The 25,007-nt window shown below is 38.2% G+C and overlaps 1 protein-coding gene, 1 long non-coding RNA gene and 1 pseudogene across 5 annotated transcripts in view; 2 read left to right on the top strand and 1 right to left on the bottom strand.

The window, feature by feature from the left end:
* Window positions 1–25,007, bottom strand: part of LOC145509733 (uncharacterized) — a 1,421,207-nt gene that overhangs the window by 1,387,211 nt on the left and 8,989 nt on the right. The window lies entirely within an intron of this gene.
* LOC145510874 (large ribosomal subunit protein eL27 pseudogene) lies at window positions 6,511–7,291 on the top strand (annotated as a pseudogene).
* GRAMD2B (GRAM domain containing 2B) overlaps window positions 16,374–25,007 on the top strand; it is a 119,548-nt gene continuing 110,914 nt past the window's right edge. Inside the window, exon 1 of the mRNA XM_081499024.1 lies at window positions 16,374–19,623. Within this exon, the coding sequence (XP_081355150.1) occupies window positions 19,496–19,623 (128 nt within the window). The 5' untranslated portion in view covers window positions 16,374–19,495. The remainder of the gene's footprint in view (window positions 19,624–25,007) is intronic.

Below are 25,007 nucleotides of genomic sequence, written 5' to 3'. Positions count from 1 at the left end.
GCTGTCTCGCATATAGAGTCATCATTACCATCTTTCTAAATTCCATATATACATGTTAATATATTGTATTAGTATTTTTCTTTCTGACTTACTTCACTCTATATAATAGGCTCCAGTTTCATCCACCTCATTAGTACTGACTCAAATTTAATAGCGGAGTAATATTTCATTGTGTATATGTACCACTTTCTTATCCATTCGTCTGCTGATGGACATCTATGTTGCTTCCATGTCCTGGCTATTATAAACGGCGCTGTGATGAACATTTGGGTACATGTGTCTCTTTCAATTCTGGTTTCCTTGGTGTGTGTGCCCAGCAATGGGATTATTGGGTCATATGGTAGTTCTACTTCCAGTTTTTTAAGGAATCTCCACACTGTTCTCCATAGTGGCTGTACTAGTTTGCATTCCCACCAACAGTATAAGAGGGTTCCCTTTTCTCCACACCCTCTCCAGCATTTATTGTTTGTAGACTTTTTGGTCGCAGCCATTCTGACTGGCGTGAGATGGTACCTCATTGTGGTTTTGATTTGCATTTCTCTGATAATGAGTGATGTTGAGCATCTTTCATGTGTTTGTTACCCATCTCTATGTCTTCTTTGGAGAAATGTCTGTTTAGTTCTTTGGCCCATTTTTTGATTGGGTTGTTTATTTTTCTGGAATTGAGCTGCAAGAGCTGCTTGTATGTTTTTGAGATTAATTCTTTGTCAGTTCCAAAGAGGTGGTCTGAGTTTTAAAACCATCAGCCAAAGCAGAATCATCTGTGTAACTTGTTTTTCAAAACTCTCATGCCTAAACCCTATGTCAAACCCTTCCCTGGTAGCTCAGCCATAAAGAATCTGCCTACAATAAAGGAGATCCGGACTCGATCCCTGGATGGGAAGATCCTCTGGACGAGGGCATGGCAACCCACTCCAGTATTCTTGCCTGGAAAATTCCATGAACAGAGAAGCCTGGTAGGCTATAGTCCATGAAGTCCCAAAGAGTCGGACACAATTGAAGGGACTGAGCCCACAGGATTCTGAGACATACCAGGAAAGTCTGAGATTAATACCATCCACAAAAATGACTGGTCTCTGAAACAGGATGTGTTAACCACTAGATGGTGCCAGGATTCTGAAAATGGAATATTCGTGTACATTTCCCTTTGAGTAAATAGTATATTCATTTTCCCTTTTATCTCTCTCCTCCACATCTCTCTACCTTTTAGAAAAGGAGTATAACATACCAAAATAACTCAGCATCTTTCTTCTTGAACTTATTTCAGTTGTCTTAGTCTTTCTCTGAGCGGGGCTTGAGGAAGGCTGTTTTAGGGCTTGTTTTTCCCTTAGCATCTTCCTTTCTGAGTAGAAATGTTTGGAGGAGAGCTGTGGCTCCAATATTTTGGTGTAGTAAGAGTAAGTTTGAGATGTTTATTTAATACAGGAAAAGTTAGGGGGAGATTATAAAATTTGATGGTCATCAGCACATAAATAGAATTTAGAGCCATAAGGCTGGATAATATCACTTAGAGAACATGTGTAGATAGAGAAGAGTATTGAGGCCTGAACCCACTGATTACACTGATGCTTGATACTCTCTCAATAAGACTATAGTGGTTATTTATAATATGATGTAGTTAAGGTGAAAATAATAATACTCCATATGGTTATTGCAAGGAATAAATGAATACATAAAATATCTCAATGCCAGACAGAGTAGATTATCAACAAGATATTACTTTTTTTCCCCTATTTCATGCCTTGGTAAAAGTGGATTCTGCAGTACATTCCAATAGAATTAAAATATTTCCATTAGCTCAGATGTCTTTACAACTGAAGGAAATCTTAAGAATCATCTGTTTCTACATCTTCAAAATGAGGTTTTTCTAAGGTGTTCACAAGTTTCCAGGATCTCTGTTAAGCCTGAGTTATTAAAGTTCAACAGATTTCTTACAATAAAGACCTACTGTATAGCACAGGGCACTATAGTCAATATCTCATAACCTATAGTGAAAAAGAATCCAGAAAAGATATATATTAATATTTGAGTTAATATTTGCTAAAGCTTTGACCCATAACTCAAAGTTTCTAAATCAGCACAAAGTATCTTTTACCAGTGATCAAAAGAACATTCAACTAACTTTTTAAAAAGCAACAGCTAATTTTTTTCCCTAACTGTAAGATTACATCATGGAGAAAAAGAATAGCGCATCACAGAGGGCACTTTCTCACCGACATTTTGCAGAGAAGACTGGAGCACAAGGACATCAAACCTTTGGCATGGACTTCCCTGGTGGCACAGTGGTTAAGAACCCACCTGCCAATGCAGAGAACACGGTTTCCATCCCAGGTCCGGGAAGATCACACATGCCTTGGAGCATCTAAGCCTGTGGGCCATAACTATTGAGCCCGCACTCTAAAGTCCTCCAGCCGCAACTACTGAGCCTGTGTCCTTAACTACTGAAGTCCACACGTGCCTAGAGCCTGTGCTCTGCAACGAAAAGTAGCCCTCACTCACCACAATTAGAGAAAGCCCATGCAAAGGGAACAAAGACCCAGCGCAGCCAAAAATAAATAAATAATTATATATATATATATATATATATATATATAAAAACCCTTAGCATGCCTGGGCACCCATCACACACCAGGCACGAGCTGGATTGGAAGCCTGCTTCGTCTTACACCAAAGAAGTCACAAGAGTTTCAGTGCAAAGACATAGAACATGGTTAAGACAGGGGTAAGAAGAAGGACTTCCAGAACAGACCTGACAAGAGTAAGTGGCAGGTGCTGCTGTAGGATTTTCATGGGGAGTAGGAAGGCTGAAGGGGAGGCTGGGGAGGAGGAGGATGTGGTGGCAACTGTGTGCTGAAGTTGCTCAGTCGCGTCTGACTCTTTGTGACCCCATGAACTATACAGTCCATGGAATTCTCCAGGCCAGAATACTGGAGTGGGTACCCATTCCCTTCTCCAGGGAATCTTCCCAACCCAGGGATTAAACCCAGGTCTTCTACATTGCAGGTGGATCCTTTACCATCTGACCCACCAGGGAAGCCCAACAGTGTGCTAGTCTACGTCTTTAAAAGATGTCCTCTACCCTAACTTACCTTAAAGCTACCTTTCCTTATTTCTGATGAGAAAAGTCTTCTGAGGCACATTCAGCTATTCCCCTAGGAAGATTCCACTACAGTCTCCAAGTTCCCTCTGTTCACTTAGTGAAACTGAAGACACTCTCAAAGTTACTTTCATGTAACTCAAGCAGTTGACAACAGGTAAAATATAAGTGCCCCTAAAAGGAGCTATTATCATCTTACTCAATGCATTAGTGATAAGAATGTAGAATCTACAAACCATCTCAAAACATATGGGTTTAAAACAGCTACTTATTGTTTATGAATCCACATGGTAGCAGGTAGTTCTACTGATCTAGACCAATTAGATTTTGGCTGGACTCAGTCACATGTCAAATAGCAGGTCAACCGGGAGCTGAGTGGTCTATGAAAGCTGGAATGGCTCATCTGTGCTCCACAGGGTCTCACCTGGAAAATGCCCCTAATTCAGGCATGTTGCCATGGTGACCACAGAAGAGCCAGAAAGGAAGCAGAAATACACATGGCTTCTTGACTCAGACCTGTCACCACATCATTCCTGCTACATTATATGGCCAAAGCAAGTCACAAAGGTAGCCCAAGGTAGAGGATCAGGGAATCCAAGGTTATCAGACAAATAGTATGAACAGAGAGAAGCCATTAATTTAATTGAGATCATTAATGCCTTCAATCTAACACAGGATGGAAGGGCAAATTTTGAATGAAAGAGTAGGAAAGAAATGATAGAGAATAAAATTATGTGTATATTTAATAATATTATGCATGGAAGTCTCTAGTTCTATTATCTAGTTTTGAACTCAAGCAAATTGCACTTTTTCTGCTCTATGTAAACCTTCATCTTAGTATTTCTGATACAGATAAATCATCTCCCCACATAAATTTTGGTGTGCAATGATCTTAGATTAAAATGAATTAGATACTCTAAAATATTTACATTTGAGTTCAGTCAATTAGACTTTTGTTTGAAACAGAGAAAAAAAAAAACTTTAATGTCATTTTATTATTTTTCTAGTTAATGAGCAACTTAAGTGTCTGCATTAGTGTCATGGTAGAACAGCTAAAAAGAAGGAAGAATAAAAAAAGATCAATTTCCCAGTAAATATGGTTTTAAGTATATAGCAGGTTTATCACCAGTAAGTATTTATTGAGCCTCCACAGTGAGGAAAGAACCATGATGAATACAGTATAAAACATGTTCTTTAAAAAAAAAAGTATATTCTGATTATAGAAAGCACAGATGAGACATGGGTGATAAAACATTAATGTTTTATCAATATTTTGATAATATCAAATTTGTTATGTTTAATTCAAATGAATATGAAAGTTATTATGCTGGACATGTTTAGTTTAAATAATGTGCAGTCATGAACTCCAGGGAGTAAACTGAAGACCATTTAGGAAGAATTAGGGTAGAACCTCTGAGGTAGCAGGTACTTACTGTTTTCTAAAGTGACAAAAGACATCAGATTTGGTGTCATCATGAATCTTGAATGAGGGGTCATCATGAATAAGGGGTCAGTGAAAGTAACCCCACACCAGCCTCAGGAAAAGATGAAGCTCCTGAGGTGAGAGGATAACATTATCCTAGGAGTCACATAGAAAGTCTCTGTGGTCAATTCTTGACTCTCACATGTGGGTTTCAGATGTGGCTGATCTGTCCCTCTAACCAGACCCTGAAAGAGAAATTTTCTTATATACTATTTGTGAGGGAAGAACAGGCCACTTGGCTGAAAGGTCTGTTATTGGCCACGTCAGGAGTAAACTCAAAGTTCCTTCCTGACACTCTTCAGAGTTTCTTTAAGATTAGTTAGCCTCTAGAAGATGTGGGAAAGACAACAGGCCCTGGCAGCAAAGAGGAGCATCTAGCAGACATTCCAAGCACAGCTTATGCCGTGAAAGAGTAGGCTCTAGGGGAAAGCAGTGAAGCCAAAGGATCCTGACCTGGAACTGTGACAGGTCTCAGATCTGGAAAAAGTAGTTAAGTGTAGAATGTTGCCTCTTTGCTGCATTAAAGGTCTTTTGGGTATCTCAAGGACAGAAAGTATCCACAGGAAGGAGATCCTATCAGGGGAAGTTTCTATGTTTAATCATCAAGGATTTGAGCACAAAACAAGAGTGGTCCACGGTGCTCAGGAATCTCTGATACAAATGCCTTTTGCTTATAGGTTGATTGCAAAGGAGAACTGGTAGAGTTTAAAGTTCTTCATGTCATTCAAGCTGAAGAGGGAGAACTCAAGCAGAGGGAGACCATGAACAATTCTAGGAAGGACTTGCAAGTATGGTTGCAATCTGGGACACAGTTTGTCCAGGAGAACTCATTATGTTATATACAAGGGAAAGAGGATGATTACACTGTTACTCATGCAACTTGCTGTGCAACTCTGCAAGTTTTGGTTTTAAATTCCTTTTAATCTAGAAAGATAGATTAGGTTTTAGGTTAGTTTCTTTGACTTCATTATAAGCAGACACTGTAGATTAGGCTTTTGGTTTTGTGACTTTTACTGTGTTTATTAGTTTAAGGTTTGTAAAACTACTAGCAGGGCACCACGTATGTGGCAAGGTGTTGAATTTCTTTTTTAATTTCTCTACAGTTCCAACTATGAATGCAACTGCAACTGCTTCAATATCCCTCAAAGAATCCTACCTGCAAAAGATTCTCTTCTGGGAAGGTGATCAGTCTCAGCCTAGACCCAGGGCAATTAATAGAAGGCATGATGGGAACATAAAATGTAATATAATTTATAAGTAGGTTGAAGAAATCAGGAACAGGAACCATGTGTTTTATTTTCCTTTCAGGAAAACTGTATGATAGCGGAAAGACTTTGGATTCCAAAGGCCTACATTTAAATTTCAGCTCTGCTGCTATTTAACTGAATGTGTGAACTAGCAAAAGAAGCTGTTTTTCTTTAGTTTGGTTCCCTTTTCTCTGAAATGATGAGAAATATACTGGCTTCCTGGCATCACAGAAGGGTTAAATAAGTTTCTATATGTAAAGTGCCAGGAATACAGAAATTACACAACAAGTATATTCACTTCCACTCTTTATCCTCCCTCCCTGAAAACCTAACAAGAAACACTGGAACACAGTTTCTCAGAGGAATAGTCTATCTCCTCAGCCCCATGATGGTCCAGGCAACCACCAAACCCCACCTTACTCTACAGAGTTTGCACAGAAGCATATGGCAGAATTTAAACTCTGGTTTACCAGAAATCTCACGATGACCTCACAGGGGCTAAACTCTCCCTGTGGCTATGGAAGGGTAGATCAGCATCTATACCTAGGTTTGAGTCTCAGCTTGGTCACACACAAGCTATGAGATGTGGGATTAGTTCATGAAACTCACAAGCCTTAGCTTCCTCCTCCACAAAACGAGGATAAGAACTCCTTTATGGAATATTTCCAGCATTGAACACATACATGTTAAGAAGCCTACCACCAGCTGTAGTCTCAAGTGGTGCTGCTGAAGTGGGCAAGTTCATGAAATCCAATATTATGGATTTGATCTTGGCCAGATGCTACTCTAGACACAAAGTGGTCATCATGAAGAACATTGATGATAGCACCTCAGGCCAACCCTACAACCATGCTCTGGGGGCTAGAATTGACCACAAACTGACAGCCACCATTAACAAGATGAAAATTGTTAAGAGGTCAAAGATCAAGTCTTTTACAAAAGTTTATAATTATAATCACCTCATGCCCCACAAGGTACTCTTTGGATATTCCCTTGGACAAAATCATTGTCATTAAGGATGTCTTCAGAGATCCAACTCTCAACAAGACAGTTCAGTTCAGTTCAGTTCAGTCACTCAGTCATGTCCCACTCTTTGCGACCCCATGAACTGCAGCATGCCAGGCCTCCCTGTCCATCACCAACACCCGGAGTTTACCCAAACTCATGTCCATTGAGTCGGTGATGCCATCCAACCATCTCATCCTCTGTTGTCCCCTTCTCCTCCTGCCTTCAATCTTTCCCAACATCAGGGTCTTTTCAAATGAGTCAGCTCTTCACATCAGGTGGCCAAAATATTGGAGTTTCAGCTGAAGCATCAGTCCTTCCAATGAATATTCAGGACTGATTTCCTTTAGGACTGACTGGTTGGATCTCCTTGCCACTCAACAAGACACCAAGATCAAATTCAAGGAGAGATATAAGAACTGCAAAGACAAATTGCTCTTCCAGAAGCTGCAGTTTTAGATTTGTCTTGTTTCGGTCATTTAAAACACCAAAAAAAAAAAAAAAAAGCCTACTACCATCACCACAAATTTGGCGATCTTTAAAAAAACTCTGCTAATTTGTTACCCAATTAGGTCATCATCTGCATTTTTTATAACTAGTAGAGAATATTTTTCACTTATTTATTATCCATGTACATTTCTTCTTCCATAAATTTCACACTTCTATCCTGACTCACATCTTAAAGACACCATAAAATAACTTTTTAAGACTAAACTGTCACAGACAGTACCATCACAGTCAGTTGTTGTAAATTCAGCCCAGCCTCACCATTCATTACTGTTTTTTTTTTAATGTTACAAGATGAATGCTAAATTGAAGAAAAGTAATCAACAGTAAATAGAAACATATTAGTAAGTGAATCTCTTTCTCTTTGCCAGTCTTTAAGACTGGTCTTTTAGTTCATTCCCTTCTAAATGCTTGAAGATTTTGTAGAGAATCATTACTACTAATGTTGTTATATCACTGCTACAAACAGGTGAAATAAACCACCACCTAAAAAACATGATTTCAGGATTACCAAGAAGGATAAAGGAAAAATAACAAAAATGCTGGTCCTGGACTTATGTAGACCATATGAAAAAGATAAAAACACACGTCTTCAAAAGAAACAGTGTTAATTAATCAATTGTGAATACATTTTTAATTATATTGTTAAAATAGTCAGAAATAAACCTAACATTTACAGTCAATTCATTTTCAACAACAGTGTCAGGAAAACTGGCCAAGTTAAGTGCTGGGACAACATGCGAAAGAGTGAAGTTGGACCCCTAACAAATAATACATTTAAGAATTAACTCAAAGTGGATCAAAGACCTTACACTAATGTAAATGCTAAAATTATAAATCTCTTAGAAGAAACATAGGAGTAAATCTTTATGACCTTGGGTTAGGCTATTATTTCTTACGTATAACACCAAAAGCACAAGTGATAAAAGAGAGAATTGATAAATTGGATGTTACCAAAATTAAAACTTTTGTGCTTCAAAGGTCACCATCAAGAAAGTGAAGACAAACCTATATAATAGGAGAAAGTATTGCAAATCATATATTGGAAAAGGTACTTATTTCCAGAATATATGAAGGATACAACTCAATAATAAAAAAGATAACCCAACTCAAAAATGGGCAAAGGATAAAACAGATTTTTCTCCAAATAAGAGCTATAATGGCCGATAAGCACAGAAAAATGCTCAACATCATTTGTCATTAGGAACATGTAAATCAAAACCATAATGAGATACCATTTCACATCCGCTAGAGTGTCTACATTCAAAAAGAAAAAAATAATAAGTACTGGCAGGCATATGGAGGTATTGGAACCTTCATCCATTGCTGGTTGGAATATAAAATGGTGCAGCCACTTTGGAAAGCAATTTGATAGTTCCTTAAAAAGTTAAACATAGCAATTTTACTCCAAGGTATACAACTAAGATAATTGAAAATATATGACCACACAAAACCTGTACTCAAATTTCCATAGCAGCATTATTCATAAAGCCAAAAAGTGGAAACAATTCAAATACCCATCACCTGAAGAATGGATAAATAAAATGTGGTATATCCATAGTTGTTTAGTCGCTAAGTCATGTCCAGCTCTTTGCAATCCCATAGCCCACCAATCTCTTCTGTCTATGGAATTTTCCAGGCAAGAATACTGGAGTGGGTTGCCATTTCCCTCTCCAGTATCCATAGAGTTGAATATTATTTGGTCACAAAATGGAATAAATTACTGATACATGATACAATGTGGATGAAATCACATGTTAAGTGAAAGAAGCCAGTGGACTATGCTAAGTAAAAGAAGCCAGTCAAAAAAGATCACATATAGTATGATTTCATTTACATATGATCTCATTTATATAAAATACTCAGATAAGGTACTTTCTTTCTCTCATATAGAGCAGTTACATTAGTAGATTAGCAATTGCTGAGGGCAGAGAAAGGAGGCTGTGAGGGGATGGAGAGTAACTGCTCATGGGGTACAAGGCTTCTTCTTGGAGTGAGGAAAATGTTCTAAAATTAGACAGTGGTGGAGGTTGTGTAACTCTGTAAATAAGCTAAAAACCACTAAGCTATACACTTTAAACAGGTGGAGTTCAGGTTATGTAAATAATATGTTAGGCTGTTTTGAAATCTTGAAAAACAGATAATTAGTTACTGTATATAAGGCCCTATGATTTTATTATAAATTTTCCAGGCAAGAATACTGGAGTGGGTTAACTTTTCCCACTTTTATAAATGTTGATAAAAATAATTATAAAAGTTGGTAATAATTACAGCAACTTACTGAGTGCTCCTTATGTGCCAGACAATATTCAAAGTCTTTGCAAGTATTAACTAATTTGATTTCCCAACAAACCTATTAAGTAAGTACTATTACTAGTCCCATTGCACAGATTAGAAAACTAAAGCTATTAAGTTGCATCATAAGAATTCAAGCACAGAGAGTTGGTATTTTTAAATAAAATGTGTACTGGCCCTAGAATCCAATAGCAAAATATGGGGAGAAAAATCCCTGAAATTCACAGAGCTGGAGAAAATTTCAAATATCAAAGCCTAAAAAAGTTAGTATCTAAAAGAAAAACTGCTGCTTCACACAATAGCAGTGAGAAATGAAATGTATAAAGACAAAAGCAAACACAGGTGGGCTGCTGCTGCTCCCTGATATGTTCTCATTCTCCTATGAATGACAAGAGGAGGAATCCTGCAGACCCTCATGGTGTGAACAGGAGCAAGGTTACCAGGCCAGGAGTGAAGAGGCAGCCCCACCTCTGCCACTATATAATTATTCACATGACCTTGGGTGGGTCATCTAACCCTTCTGGATACATCTATAACGTGAAATATCTTTAGGTCCCTTTTGGTTTTAAAATCTCATCATCTACCATCTAGTTCCTAGACTATAAACATCTTGGCCAGTGTTGTGCTTACTCCCAAACAAATTTTGCTCAAATCTATTTCATGAAATTCTCCAAACATGTCTTTTCTGGCTCTACATCAACTTCTCTGGCCCCAGATGCTCCAGCTGTGGGGAGGCAAGTGAGAAGATATATCTGTTTATTCCTCACTTTGAATGCAAGGCCCCTTAGAAATAATAAAAATCTGTTTAGTAAATGTTGAATATTTTTCCAGGATTAACAATTTGACAGTCCTTTAGAGTAACACATGGCAAAAAGATGGGGAAACAGTGGAAACAGTGGCTGACTTTATTTTGGGGGGCTCCAAAATCACTGCAGATGGTGATTGCACCCATTAAATTAAAAGATGCTTACTCCTTGGAAGGAAGGTTATGACCAACCTAGATAGCATATTAAAAAGCAGAGACATTACTTTGTCAACAAAGATCTGTCTAGTCAAGGCTATGGTTTTTCCAGTGGTCATGTATGGATGTGAGAGTTGGACTATGAAGAAAGCTGAGCACCGAAGAATTGATGCTTGTGAACTGTGGTATTGGAGAAGACTCTTGAGAGTCCCTTGGACTGCAAGGAGCTCCAACCAGTCCATCCTAAAGGAGATCAGTCCTGGGTGTTAATTGGAAGGACTTATGTTGAAGCTGAAACTCCAATACTTTGGCCATCTGATGAGAAGAGCTGACTCATTTGAAAAGATGTTGGGAAAGACTGAGGGCAGGAGAAGAAGGGGATGACAGAGGATGAGATGGTTGGATGGCATCACCGACTCAACGGACAGGAGTTTGGGTGGACTCCAGGAGTTGGTGATGGACAGGGAGGCCTGGCGTGCTGGGGTTCATGGGGTCGCAAAGAGTTGGACATGACTGAGTGACTGAACTGAACTTGAGTAAAACATAATTTTGATGATGCTAAAATATTCACTGTGATCATTCCTGGGAACTGAGGATTATAGATGATTTTAAAATTTTCTTTATATTTTGTGTATTTTGTCTTATAAACCTTATGGTAAAACATTATGAACCACATTATCCACATTATTTAACCACAATAAAAATAATACCAAAAAATCCATTATGGGGACATTAAAAAATCATATACTGTTCATAAATATTTCTCTGGAAATTATTAATATTAACCAATTTGTATAAAATCAAACAAAACAGAACATACTATAACTCCTACACAATTTATCAGATGATTGTTGTTATTGTTGTTCAGTCACTAAGTCATGTCCAACTCTTCACAACCCCGTGGACTGCAGCACACCAGGCTTCCCTGTCGTTCACTATCTCCCCGAGTTTGCTCAAATTCCTGTCCACTGAGTCAGTGATGCAATCTAACCATCTCATCCTCTCCCACCCTCTTCTCCTTGTACTTTAATCTTTCCTAGCAATTAGGAGCTTTTCCAGTGAGTTGGCTCTTCACATCAGGTGATCAAAATATTGGAGCTTCAGTTTCAGCATCACACCTTTCAGGGAATACTTAGGGTTAATTTCCTTTAAGATTGACTGGTTTAATCACCTTTCTGTCTAAGGGATTCTCAAGAGTCTTTTCCAGCACCACAATTAGAAAGCATCAATTCTTCAGCACTCAGCCTCCTTTATGGTCCAGCTCTCACATCTGTACATGACTACTGGAAAAAAGGCGGGAGGAGAAGGGGATGACAGAGGATGAGATGGTTGGATGGCATCACCGACTCAATGGACATGAGTTTGAGCAAGCTCCAGGAGTTGGTGATGGACAGGGAAGCCTGGCGTGCTGCAGTCCATGGGGTCACAAAGAGTCAGACACAACTGAGCAGCTGAATTGAACTGGAAAAACATAGCTTTGACTATATGAACCTTTGTCAGCAAAGTGATCTTTGCTTTTTAATACGCTGTCTAGATTTGTCATAGCTCTCCTCACAAGGAGCAAGCGTATTTTAATTTCATGGCTATAGTCACCATCTGCAGCGATTTTGGAAACTAAGAAAATAAATCTGTCACTGCATCTACCTTTTCCCCTTCTATTTGCCATGAATTTGATGGGACCGGATGTCATAATTTTCATTTTCTGAATGTTGAGTTTTAAGCCAGCTTTTTCACTTTCCTCTTATACTCTCATCTAGAGATTCTTTAGTTCCTCTACTTTCTGCCACTAAAGTGGTGTCATCTGCATATATGAGGTTGTTGATATTTCTCCCAGCAATCTTGATTCCAACTTGTGATTCATCCACTATAGCATTTCACATGATGTACTCTGCATATAAGTTAAATAAACAAGGTGACAATATCCAGTCTTGACACACTCCTTTCCCAATTTTGAGCCAGTCTGTTGTTCCATGTAAGGTTCTAACTGTTGCATTCAGTTGCATTTTTCTAACCCACATTCAGGTTTCTCAGGAGACAGGTAAGGTGGTCTGGTACTCACATCCGTTTAAGAATTTTTCTCAGTTTGTTGTGATCCACACAGTCAAAGACTTTCAGGTATCCATGAAGCAGAAGTAGATGTTTTTCTGGAATTCCCTTGCTTTCTCAATGATCCAATGAATATTGGTAATTTGATCTCTGATTCCTCTGCCTTTTCTAAACCTAGCTTCTACATCTGGAAGTTCTTGGCTCACATACTGCCGAAGCCTAGCTTGAAGGATTTTTAGCATAACCTTACTAGCATGCTAAATGAGCACAATTGTCTGGTAGTTTGAACATTCTTTGGGATTGGAAAAAAAACTGACTTTTCCCAGTTCTGTGGCCACTGCTGAGTTTTCCAAATTTGCTGACATATTGAGTGCAGTATCATCTTTTAGGATTTGAAACAGCTCAGCTGGAATTCAATCATCTCCACTAGCTTTGTTTGTAGTAATGCTTCCTAAGGCCCCACTTGACTTCACACTCCAGGATGTCTGACTTTAGTTGAGTGACCACACCATTATGGTTATCTGGGTCATTAAGACCTTTTTTGTACAATTCTGTGTATTCTTGCCACCTCTTCTTACTCTTTTCTGCCTCTGGTTATGTCCTTACCATTTCTGTCCTTTATCGCACCCAACTTTACATGAAATGTTCCCTTGATATCTCCAATTTTCTTGAAGAGATCTCCAGTCTTTCCCATTCTATTCTTTTCCTCTACTTCTTTGCATTGTTCATTGAAGAAGGACTTATCTCTCTTTCCTATTCTCTGAATTCTGCATTGTTTAGGTATATCTTTCCCTTTCTCTCTTGCTTTTCACTTCTCGCCTTTCCTCAGCTATTTGTAAAGCCTCCTCAGTCAACCACTTTGCCTTTTATAATCTCTGTTTGTAAAGATACAGCACTGTGACTTACTGGAAAGCATCAGAAAAATGAGGTATTTCCGTCATTGGTGGTCTTACTTAAAACTGCCTTCTAGCTGTCAGTTTTTGTCTTGTTTAGTTTTATGTATTAATCTCCCTTTCCATGGAAAGATATGAAAGGTCTCTGCTATCTTTATTTTCATTGCATTTTGGCTGTTAGCATAGATCATACTTTTTTTTTTTTTTTTGCCAGTGTCTCTGTCATCTGGTCTTCATTTCCATTTTTCCACATAAAAATGAAAGTTGTGGCAAAGGCTAAAAGTGCCTTGAGTATAGGCCACATCTAAATACAGCGAAAGGGGTAAACAGTGGCAGCTGAGGGTGTGCAGGTGTAGATTGATGCACAGCTGTCAACTGTCATCCATTTAAAAACTAAAGTAATCAGTCACATTTCTTTCAGTGGTTATGTGCTATCTGAACCTTATTCCTATTTGAACATAAAGTACAGACATAACTACTAGCAAAATTTTTAAGACTGATCATAGGTAGCTCATATCAAGAAGTGGAATTCAGTAGAAAAGCCATGACAATCCTGCCTTCAGACAAGTTTAGGTTGCTCCCTCCCACCAGCATCTGTAGTTTCACACTGACAAGTTCTAGGGAGGGCATAAGCGCTCCACTTTTCTGCCACTTTCTACAGACCTCTATGCCCCATCTCCCCTGTCATGGTTTTACTTATCTTCTGGGTCTTGAAGTCATTTGAGTTTGTGACCCATGCTCTAGAATTTCAGCAAAACTCATCTCTGACACAGTTTCTTATGATAAGGAATGAACTCAATATCTTACGTAAGAGTTCAGTCAATACTGTTTCCACTACTTCAGGGCTGCCTCCCATAGGCTAGTAGTTGCTGCCTCTATGAAACAACCATATCCCCAGGTGATTGCAGTAGTGAATCCGCTCATTCCCTTCTGTTTCTAAAGCATTATGCACATGGCCATCAAACTAATCTTTCCTCACTTTATTTCCAGCGCCTACAAGATAAAGCTTGAACTACCCACCAGCATTCAGGGTCCTTTATAATTCAGCCACCATTTAGATGTTCAAAGTTCTTCCCCTACCTCCCTGACACAAACACTCCACTCTCATATACATACACGGTCCGTGCCTGTTTATTTGCTCACAAGCCCTGCTCCCTTCCTGTTCTGCCTTTCCAGTATCTCCTCAATCTTCAGAGCTCAACTCAAACTCCACCTTTTCCTCTAGGCCTTTCTAAATTATCCCAGTCTCAGATGATGTTGCCTCCTTTTAAACATTAACACTTTAATAAACATTTCTTGAATGCGTGAATCAAATCTGGCAAGATCACATTCTATGGCCACTTAATGATGGCCAAATTGCTTAACTTTTTTAAACATGTATTTTCATCATCTGTAAAGATATGGCTTTGGCAATGATTAAATGAGATGTGATTATGAAATTATCTAGCAGAGACACTACATAGACACAAAAGATGTTAGATAGTACAGAGATTCAAGAAATATTAGCCTGATTTACTGCTTTCCTCCCTCTTTCATTGGTTAGTTAACTTTTCAATTACGTATATTTTCTCTTCCTAGCTACATATTGGAACAAGGACCCATTTCTTAAAATAGTTTTGTATCACTCACTGCATAGAGACTTGCTGATAAAATATTATTGATTGAGTGAATATTAAGAAATCTTCTCTGATGAAAAATATGTCCAAAGACTGACTGCTGACCCTAGGATTTCTTCCTTTTGAGACATTTTGTCCTAAGTTAAGCATTGCCCCCAGTTATAATCCAAACCAGCCTAGGAAACAGTAACATTATGTTTCATTAGTTGTAGTATCTGTGCTGAGGAGACTTTCTGTTTATAAGGAGCAGAAACTACCTTATAGGTTGCTGCTATTATAGAGGTTTGGTAATGGATTTGATTTTTTTTTTTTTATTGAAGTATAGTTGGTTTACAATGCTGCCTTAGTTTCAGCTGTACAGCAGAGTGATTCAGGTTTTATCAATAGATAGATTCTTCCATTACAGGTTAATGTGAAATACTGAATATAGTTCCCTGTACTAAACAGTAGGTTCTGGCTGTTTATCTATTTTATATATAGTAGTGTGTATCTGTTGGAGAAGGCAATGGCAGCCCACTCCAGTACTCTTGCCTGGCAAGTCCCATGGGTGGAGGAGCCTGGTAGGCTGCAGTACATGGGGTCGCTAGGAGTCGGACACGACTGAGCAACTTCACTTTCATTTTTCACTTTCATGCATTGGAGAAGGAAATGGCAACCCACTCCAGTGTTCTTGCCTGGAGAATCCCAGGGATGGGGGAGCCTGGTGGGCTGCTGTCTATGGGGTCACAAAGAGTCGGACAGGACTGAAGCGACTCAGCAGCAGCAGCAGCAGTGTGTATCTGTTAATCCCAAACTCTAAATTCATCCCTCCCCCACCTTTCCCCATAGGTAACCATCAGTTTGTTTTCTATGTCTGTGAGTCTATTTCTGTTTTGCAAATAAATTCATTTGTATCATTTTTTAGATTCCACATATAAGTGATATCACATTTGTCTTCCTCTGTCTGACTTACTTCATATGATAATCACTAGGTCATAACAGGTTTGATTAATCCACTTTAGTATAAATTACTTACCTAATATCTTTCCAACATAATTGCAACACAAAAGGGGTACATAAGGGGAAACATAAAGGGAAAAACAGAAATACGTATACTTCACTATCAAAAAAAAAAAAGAAGGAGGGAAGCTGGGTGCAATGCACCATCAGAATTGTAACAAGACAACACTTGGAACCAGGGTGACTACCTTCCTTGGTTTGCCCAATCATAAGAGGTTCAGAAGATATTAAGAAGAGGCAGCAAGAATACACAGAAGAACTGTACAAAAAAGATCTTCACGACCCACATAATCACGATGGTGTGATCACTCACCTAGAGCCAGACATCCTGGAATGTGAAGTCAAGTGGGCCTTAGAAAGCATCACTCTGAACAAAGCTAGTGGAGGTGATGGAATTCCAGTTGAGCTATTCCCAATCCTGAAAGATGATGCTGTGAAAGCGCTGCACTCAATATGCCAGCATATCTGGAAAACTCAGCAGTGGCCACAGGACTGGAAAAGGTCAGTTTTCATTCAAATCCCAAAGAAAAGCAATGCCAAAGAATGCTCCAACTACCACACAATTGCACTCATCTCACACGCTAGTAAAGTAATGCTCAAAATTCTCCAAGCCAGGCTTCAACAATACATGAACTATGAACTTCCAGATGTTCAAGCTGGTTTTAGAAAAGGCAGAGGAACCAGAGATCAAATTGCCAACATCCACTGGATCATTGAAAAAGCCAGAGAGTTCCAGAAAGACATCTACTTCTGCTTTATTGACTATGCCAAAGCCTTTGACTGTGTGGATCACAATAAACTGTGGAAAATTCTGAAAGAGATGGGAATACCAGACCCTCTGACCTGTCTCTTGAGAAACCTGTATGCAGGTCAGGAAGCAACAGTCAGAACTGCACATGGAACAACAGACTGGTTCCAAATAGGAAAAGGAGTACGTCAAGGCTGTATATTGTCACCCTGCTTATTTAACTTATATGCAGAGTACATCATGAGAAACGCTGGGCTGGAAGAAACACAAGCTGGAATCAAGACTGCCGGGAGAAATATCAATAACCTCAGATATGCAGATGACACCACCCTTATGGCAGAAAGTGAAGAACTAAAGAGCCTCTTGATGGAAGTGAAAGAGGAGAGTGAAAAAGTTGGCTTAAAGCTCAACGTTCAGAAAACTAAGATCATGGCATCTGGTCCCATCACTTCATAGGAAATAGATGGGGAAACAGTGGAAACAGTGTCAGATCTTATTTTTTAGGGCTCCAAAATCACTGCTGATGGTGATTTCAGCCATGAAATTAAAAGATGTTTACTCCTTGGAAGGAAGGTTATGACCAACCTAGATAGCACACTGAAAAGCAGAGACATTACTTTGCCAACAAAGGTCCGTCTAGTCAAGGCTATGGTTTTTCCAGTGGTCATGTATGGATGTGAGAGTTGGACGGTGAAGAAAGCTGAGTCCTGAAGAATTGATGCTTTTGAACTGTGGTGTTGGAGAAGACTCTTGAGAATCCCTTGGACTGCAAGGAGATCCAACCAGTCCATCCTAAAGGAGATCAGTCCTGGGTGTTCATTGGAAGGACTGATGTTGAAGCTGAAACTCCAATACTTTGGCCACCTCATGCGAAGAGTTGACTCATTGGAAAAGATCCTAATGCTGGCAAGGATTGGAGGCAGGAGGAGAAGGGGACGACAGAGGATGAGATGGTTGGATGGCATCACCGACTCGATGCACATGGGTTTGGGTAAACTCCGGGAGTTGGTGATGGACAGGGAGGCCTGGCGTGCTGCGATTCATGGGGTCGCAAAGAGTCGGACACGACAGAGCGACTGAACTGAACTAAAATAAAGAGGTTCCTAGGATATGGGGCATTCAATGCTAAAAACTAAGGATATTCTGGACAAACTGGGATAAACTGGTCATTTTGGTAGGCACCAGTAAAATCCTACTGAAATATACACTTTATCTAATAATTTCAAAAATTTGCTTAGAGTCAGTACTGCACACAGAGAAGCAAAAACCTACCCCTGACTGGTTATCAGCTGATTAGAGCAAAGTGCTAACAAGAGCAAGGCTAAAGGTTTGATTTCCCAGGAAACTTTGCTCTCTTCCACTATCAGAATCTGTGTACTTCACTTAAGGCAGTCATTCTCCAAGTCACTGAATAATCACAAGGGGAACAGAAGAGAGAGAATATAGCTCCTTTGAACTAAATCCTTCCCTGCCACTAGTAACACTGGTGAAAAACTGATGTTTTTCTTGTGCAGAAACATTAAGTGATTGACGATCTGAAGATTATCACACAGTAAATTCATTTTCCCTCCTGCTTTTAGTGGGCTTCTCTGCTGGCTCAGGCGGTAAAGAATCTGCCTGCAATGCAGGAAAACTGAGTTTGATCCCCAGGTCAGGAAGATTCCCTGGAGAAGAGATTGGCAACCCACTCCAGTATACTTGCCTAGTGAATCCCATGGACAGAGGAACCTGGAAGGTTACAGTCCACTGGGTTACAAAGAGTCGGACAGGACTGAGCAAATAACACTTTCACTTTCACACTTTTAGTAGGGCTCTAAATAACAATAATGATAAAATGCAGAATATTCTCTAATATGATTTCCTTCTAATCTTGCGAGAGATGCATGGTTGACATGCTTGGCAGGGTTGGGATCGCCTGTGGTTAGACAGCCAGCATGCAGTGGATGGAGTCTAAGCCCTTAACTCCTAGTGTTTTTTTGTTTGTTTGTCTTTATTGTCATCACCATTTTGGTACCGAGTACAGTTTCCTATAACTAGCAAAATACATAGCCTGAATGTTGAAGCTCCCCCAACTTCCATAAGAACTCTAGAGCTCTCCAGGTCCCAGAGACTCAGCACCACAGCACACAGACTCCTGTGTGTCTTACCAAACATGGGCTGGTGTCAAGCACATTCCCTGCCCTTTTGATCAGGTTCAGAAGGTTAAAGAAAACATCTCTGCTTTTAATGTTTAGTTACTGCCAGTCTCTGCATCTCATTCTTTTAAGTCTTTGAGTTTCCATAGACTTTTCTGCCTAAATCCAGAGAGTATGGTGTTCCTATTAGTAAACTGAAAGCTGAGTCTGCCAAACATGTTTATTTCTCCTTCAGAGCAAATGCGGGTAGGATGAAAATCACTCCGTGTTATACTTACGTTACTCATTAACTGGCTTCAAACAAAAAAAATCACCTCAGCTAGATTAGGAGTCATGTGAAGAAAGAGCTTCCCACAATGCAGAAACCAAACAAGGCTGAAACTTAGAGATTTTCACATGATTGGAGAGCTTGAAATATGAACCCTTGAGTTTACTTCTCAAGTTGGCGATTGACAAGTGTACAATGGTGAAGAAAAGGCTCTCATCAGGCAATGACACCATGTTCCGGTCTGAGATTCCAGGCAGCCCAGGCAAGTCGGGTGCAGAGGCCCAGAACAGCATTCCTGACAGCCCTGGCTCAGTGTTTCTCAGGTGGGTACATCCTCTCTGCCTGTCCCCAACCCCATGGCCTTGGCCACCCGGCAGATGTTGCTTGGAGAGCTCCTTCCTCATCCCTAAAGGGAGGATTCTGCCAAGGAGAAAGAGAGGGCACAGCCCAGGCCCCTGGGCTGGTGGATTTTAAAGGAGTACAGAGCAAAGGGTGTTATTTGCTGAGCAAATAGAACTCTTATCATCATGAAGGGATAATAATTGTTGTTGACTTGTTAGTACTATTAATACACACTGGAAAATTGGCCAGCTATGCAGTTACTCGATTCCTGACCCACTCTCAGGTTCATAGTAAGTGAAACCAAATTGTTGTTGGTGTTGTGGTTGTTGTTGTTTGGTTGTCAAGTCATGTCGAACTCTTTGAGACCTCATGGACTGTAGCACTCCAGCCTTCCCTGTCCCTCACCATCTCCCAGAGGTTGCCCAAGTTCATGTTCATTGAATCAAATAGTTAAACCAAAAACCTCCCTTTGCTGTCAAAATTATGGTATAAGTATCAGAATATGCTGTGTGCTTCATCATTCAGTCATTTCCAACTCTGTGTGACCCTATGGACTGTAGCCTGCCAGGCTCCTCTGTCCATGGGGATTCTCCAGGCAAGAATACAGGAGTGGGTTGCCATGCCTTCCTCCAGGGGATCTTCCCAACCCAGAGATCAAACCCAGGTCTCCCGCACTGCAGGCAGATTCTTTACTGTCTGAGCCACCAGGAAACCTAAGTATCAGAACAGTAATTATTAAAATATTAAAACAGTTTCCTTCTTTGGAGCTTTCTAAATTAAATGTTAAAATAACACTGGCTGTGGTCTGGTCCTGCTACTTACTGTAAAATGATTTATAGCAGCTTTGACTATATTCAGAACATATCTTTTTTAGCTGTAAATATTAATACCTACATGAACACTACTCTGATAATTTATATTTTTAATGAAAATTCATTTATCTACTCTTTATTCATTTTGTCTCATAATAATTTTCTAGCAGCTTATACAATGGGGAAACCAAGGGCAAATGGAAATCCATTACAAGAAAAAGTTTCTCATCCAACTTTTTTAAAATTGAAGTTTAGTTGATTTACAAAACTATATTAGTTTCAGACATACAATGCAATCAAATTTTTATAGATTATAACTCATCCAACTTCGGTGTAAATTTTTTTAATGGAGGTGACGTTGGTCTATAATATTATATGTTTCATGTTTATAACATTTTATTTCTACTTCTATATACATTACAGCATGCTAACCACCTAAAGTTTACTTTCCATCTGAGATAAACATTAATGTAACTTCCATGTAAAGTAATCAAGTCAAGGCAGAAGAGGAACCTCCACATCTGAACTTCACTTTTGCATAGCACCATATTCAGAAAGTCAATCATCTGATTTATTTTTTAATCATTTTAAATCATTTACACAAAAAAGTACTCAAAATTATAGCTTTTAAAAATTAAATAGAAAATAAAGAAATCCCACTAATAGCATTCACATATTAGACTGTCAGTTTAGGAAGACAAATTCAATCATTTTTTAAAAGTTTTTGAGATCAAGAGTCTGAATTTATGTAAAATGTTTCTCAATACATCTATTTAAAGTTAGTTTAATTTTTCCATCCATCAATAAAATAAATCTACCTTACTTGCATTATAGTTGTTTGAGTAAGAGTATAATTCTGATTGAAAATACAAAACTCTTGGATTATTTCCATATTTTCGTGAACTTTGTTTCTTTAATTACTTTGTCTACCTAATCCTTCTCTTACATTGACTGTAGTGCAAACCCTTCTTGTAGCTCAAGATCTAACCAGGAAAAATTAAATTAAATGTATAAAACTATTAAAATATATAAAATATGCAAAATATAATTTAAGTAAATATAATACACATGACTTAAATAAATATAGATAAATGGAACACTAATAAACTAAAAACCTGCATCAATCCATATTTAAGACTTTTTAAAAAGAGCCCAAGCCTATTTTACCTGCATCTTTGAATATTCAACATCAAATCTATATATTAGTATATGTAAGGTTTTTTTTTTTATATGTATTGGAACCTGTTTTAAAACATTATTCATACCTCCAAATATTTTGGCACTAGAGGAGTTTTAGTCTAGTTGAAAGATCTACTTAACATATTGTGTATAAAATCATTTAAAATAATTTTTTGAAGCACTCAGTCATGTGTTGGTTAATTATTTGAGGTCAAAAATCAGATAGAAACCAATAAGGACCTACTGTAGAGCACAGGGAACTATATTCAAAATCTTGTAGTAACCTATAAGGAAAAAGAATCTGAAAAAAATATACATATACATATAACTAAATCACTTTGCTGTACACCTGAAACGGACACAACCTTGTAAATTAACTATACTTCAATTTAAAAAAGAATCAAAAAAGATAAACACTTCCCTTTACCTTCTAAAAAAATGTTGGGAATTTATGTGGCTGTTGTATTATCCCATTATCTTTCCCATGAACTAAAGCTAATCAAATGTACCCTCAGATCAACAAACTACTCAAACAGACACATACAATTTATGCAGTTCTTTCATTCAATCATTCAGTTCAGCAAAGATTTATTGACTAAGTATTATATGCCAGGCTATCTGGAAGACACAGCAAGTACAGTCAAAAGCAAGATAGACCTAGTCCTTGTACTCATGAAAGTTATGAGTTTAACATAGAATATAGGCAAAAAAAAAAAATACTATGATTTAATGCATATATCATGCATAATTTAAATATTTATGTATATTATTATAGGAAACAATCACAGGGCAGAAATGGAGAATAAGATGGGAAAAACTACTTTAGATGAAGTGGTAAGTCAAGGACTCTCCAAGTGATATTAAGGCTGACTTTGAGGATGAAAAAGAGTCAAGCACAAAATGACTGGGAAGGAGCCTGTTGCTCTGCAGTGGAGAAGACATGTGTCCTGAGGAATCACAGTGGGCACCTGATGAAATCAGAGAGACGAGCGGAGGATGAGGAGTTTAAAATTCTGTTCTAATTGAGGTGGGAAACCACTAGAAGATTTAGGGGAGTATCATGATGTAATGTTCCCTTTTGCCCCTCTCCGGATATTTCCTGTTTGTTGCTCATTCCAGCAATGCTCCATCTTTGTGTCTGGTGTGCTTATGCAAAAGTGTCTCCAAGGCACCTACCCAGGAGAGGAACAGCGGGGCCATATTACGGACATGATTAACTTCACTCATTATGTCAACTTCCATTTCAAAGTTCTGTATCATTGATGCTACCACCAGCAGTTATTCTGCTTCATCAACATTGCCATTATCTAAATTTTCATTTTTTTCTAATCTGGAGGGTGTGAAATGGCATTTCAAAATAAATGGTTTTAATGTGCATGTCTCTTATTAAGACGAGAGAAGCATCTTTTCAGTATGTTTATTGGTCATTTTCATTTCCTCCTCTTTTAAATTACTGTTTATAAATTTATGACCCTTTGGGGAAGCAGAAATGGAGAGAGAGATTACTATTTTTTCCTTAATTTTAGATAGCTTTTGAAATACTCCCAATACTGATCTTTTGTTAGCTATGTGTGTTGCAAATGTTTTATTCCAGAATATGACTTGTCTGTTCATGTTGTCTATTATGTCTGAGCTCTTATTTTTAACTTATTAGTTGGTTTATTTTATTTTTTATTGAAGTATAGTTGACTTACAACATTTCAGGTATACAACATAGTAATTCAATACTTTCATAGACTGAACTCCATACAAAGTTACTATAAAATATTGACTATATTCCCTGCGCTAAACATTACATCCTTGTCACTTATTTATTTTATACCTAGTAGCTTGTACCTCTTAATCACCTTGACCTATTTTGTCCCTGACCCTACCACTCTCCTCTCTGGTAATCACTAGTTTGTTCTCTGTATCTGTGAGTCTATTACTGTTTTGTTATATTTTTTCATTTGTTTTATTTCTTAGATTTCACATATAAGTGAAATCATACATTTGTCTTTCTCTGACTTATTTGACTTATTTCACTAAACGTAATGTCCTGCAGGTCCATTCATGTTGTTGATGACAAAATTTCAATGTTTTTATAGTACATGAGCAATATTCTGTTGTACATATATACCAAACATTTATCCATTCTTCTGTTGATGGACACTTAGGTTGCTTCCATATCTTGACTTTTATAAATAATGCTGCTATGAACACTGAAGTGCATACATCTATTTGAATTAGGGTTTTTGTTTTCTTCGTATAAATACCCAGGAGTAAAAATACTGAATTGTATGGTAGTTCTATTTTTAAGTTTGTCAAGTACCTCCATACGGTTTTTCATAGTGGCTGTACCAATCTACATTCCCACCAATAGTGCATGAAGTTTCCCTTTTTTCCACAGCCTCACCAATGCTAGTTATTTGTTGTCTTCTTGATAATAGCTGTTCTGACTGGTGTGAGGTGATATCTCATTTTCTTAATAATTTGCACTTTCTGTAACTTAAGAACTCCTTCCACTCTGAGGTTATAAGAATGTGCTTGTATATTTTCTTCTAAAAATATGTTTTCTTTTCAAACTAGGATCCTTTATGTATTTGGAATTTATTTTTGTTTCTGGTGTGAATTAAGGCATCATGTAATCATTTATAGGGATAATGAATTCTTCCCTGGTGACTTAGACCATAAAGAATCCGTCTGCAAGGCAGGAGACCTGGGTTTGATCCCTGGGTTAGGAAGATCCCCTGGAGGAAGGCATGGCAACCCACTCCAGTATTCTTGCCTGGAGAATTCTATGGACAGAGGAGCCTGGCAGGCTACAGTCCATGGGGTCACAAAGAGTCAGACATGACTAAGCAACTAAGCACAATACAGCACATGTGTTTGGAATTATTTTTGTTTCTGGTGTGAATTAAGGAATCGTCTAATCATTTATATGGATAATGTATTCTCCCACCTTATTTATCAAATAGACTTTCCTTCCCCATTAATCTGCAGTGCAGCTGTGTCACACATTGCTGTTTTCATTACTGTCACTTATAAGGAAACTTTTTTATCTGATAAGACAAGACTTCTTACCTACTTCAGAAGTGATTTGCTACTTTTGACCCTTTGCTCTTCCATTTAAATTTTAGAATGTGGCTTGTCAACTAAAGAATTTAAAAGTTGAAATTGCAGAAAATCTATTGCTCAATTTGAGAAAATGTGGCATTTTCTGGTGTCCAATATACCTACTCATATACATGATATGGCCTCCATTTATTTATATGTTTAATATCCTTTGATAAAGTTTTAGAGAATTCTACACAGAAATCTTGCACATCATTTGTTAGATTTATTCCTAGGTACTTTACACTTTTGTTGTTTTTGGAAATTTTAATTGCATTTTA

Source organism: Giraffa tippelskirchi, chromosome 6, assembly GCF_054371585.1.
Source record: "Giraffa tippelskirchi isolate mGirTip1 chromosome 6, T2T-mGirTip1v1.2.pri, whole genome shotgun sequence".
Classification (NCBI taxonomy): Eukaryota; Metazoa; Chordata; class Mammalia; order Artiodactyla; family Giraffidae; genus Giraffa; species Giraffa tippelskirchi.
Note: the sequence above shows the minus strand (reverse complement) of the source record. Positions and strands in the feature narration are given on the sequence as shown.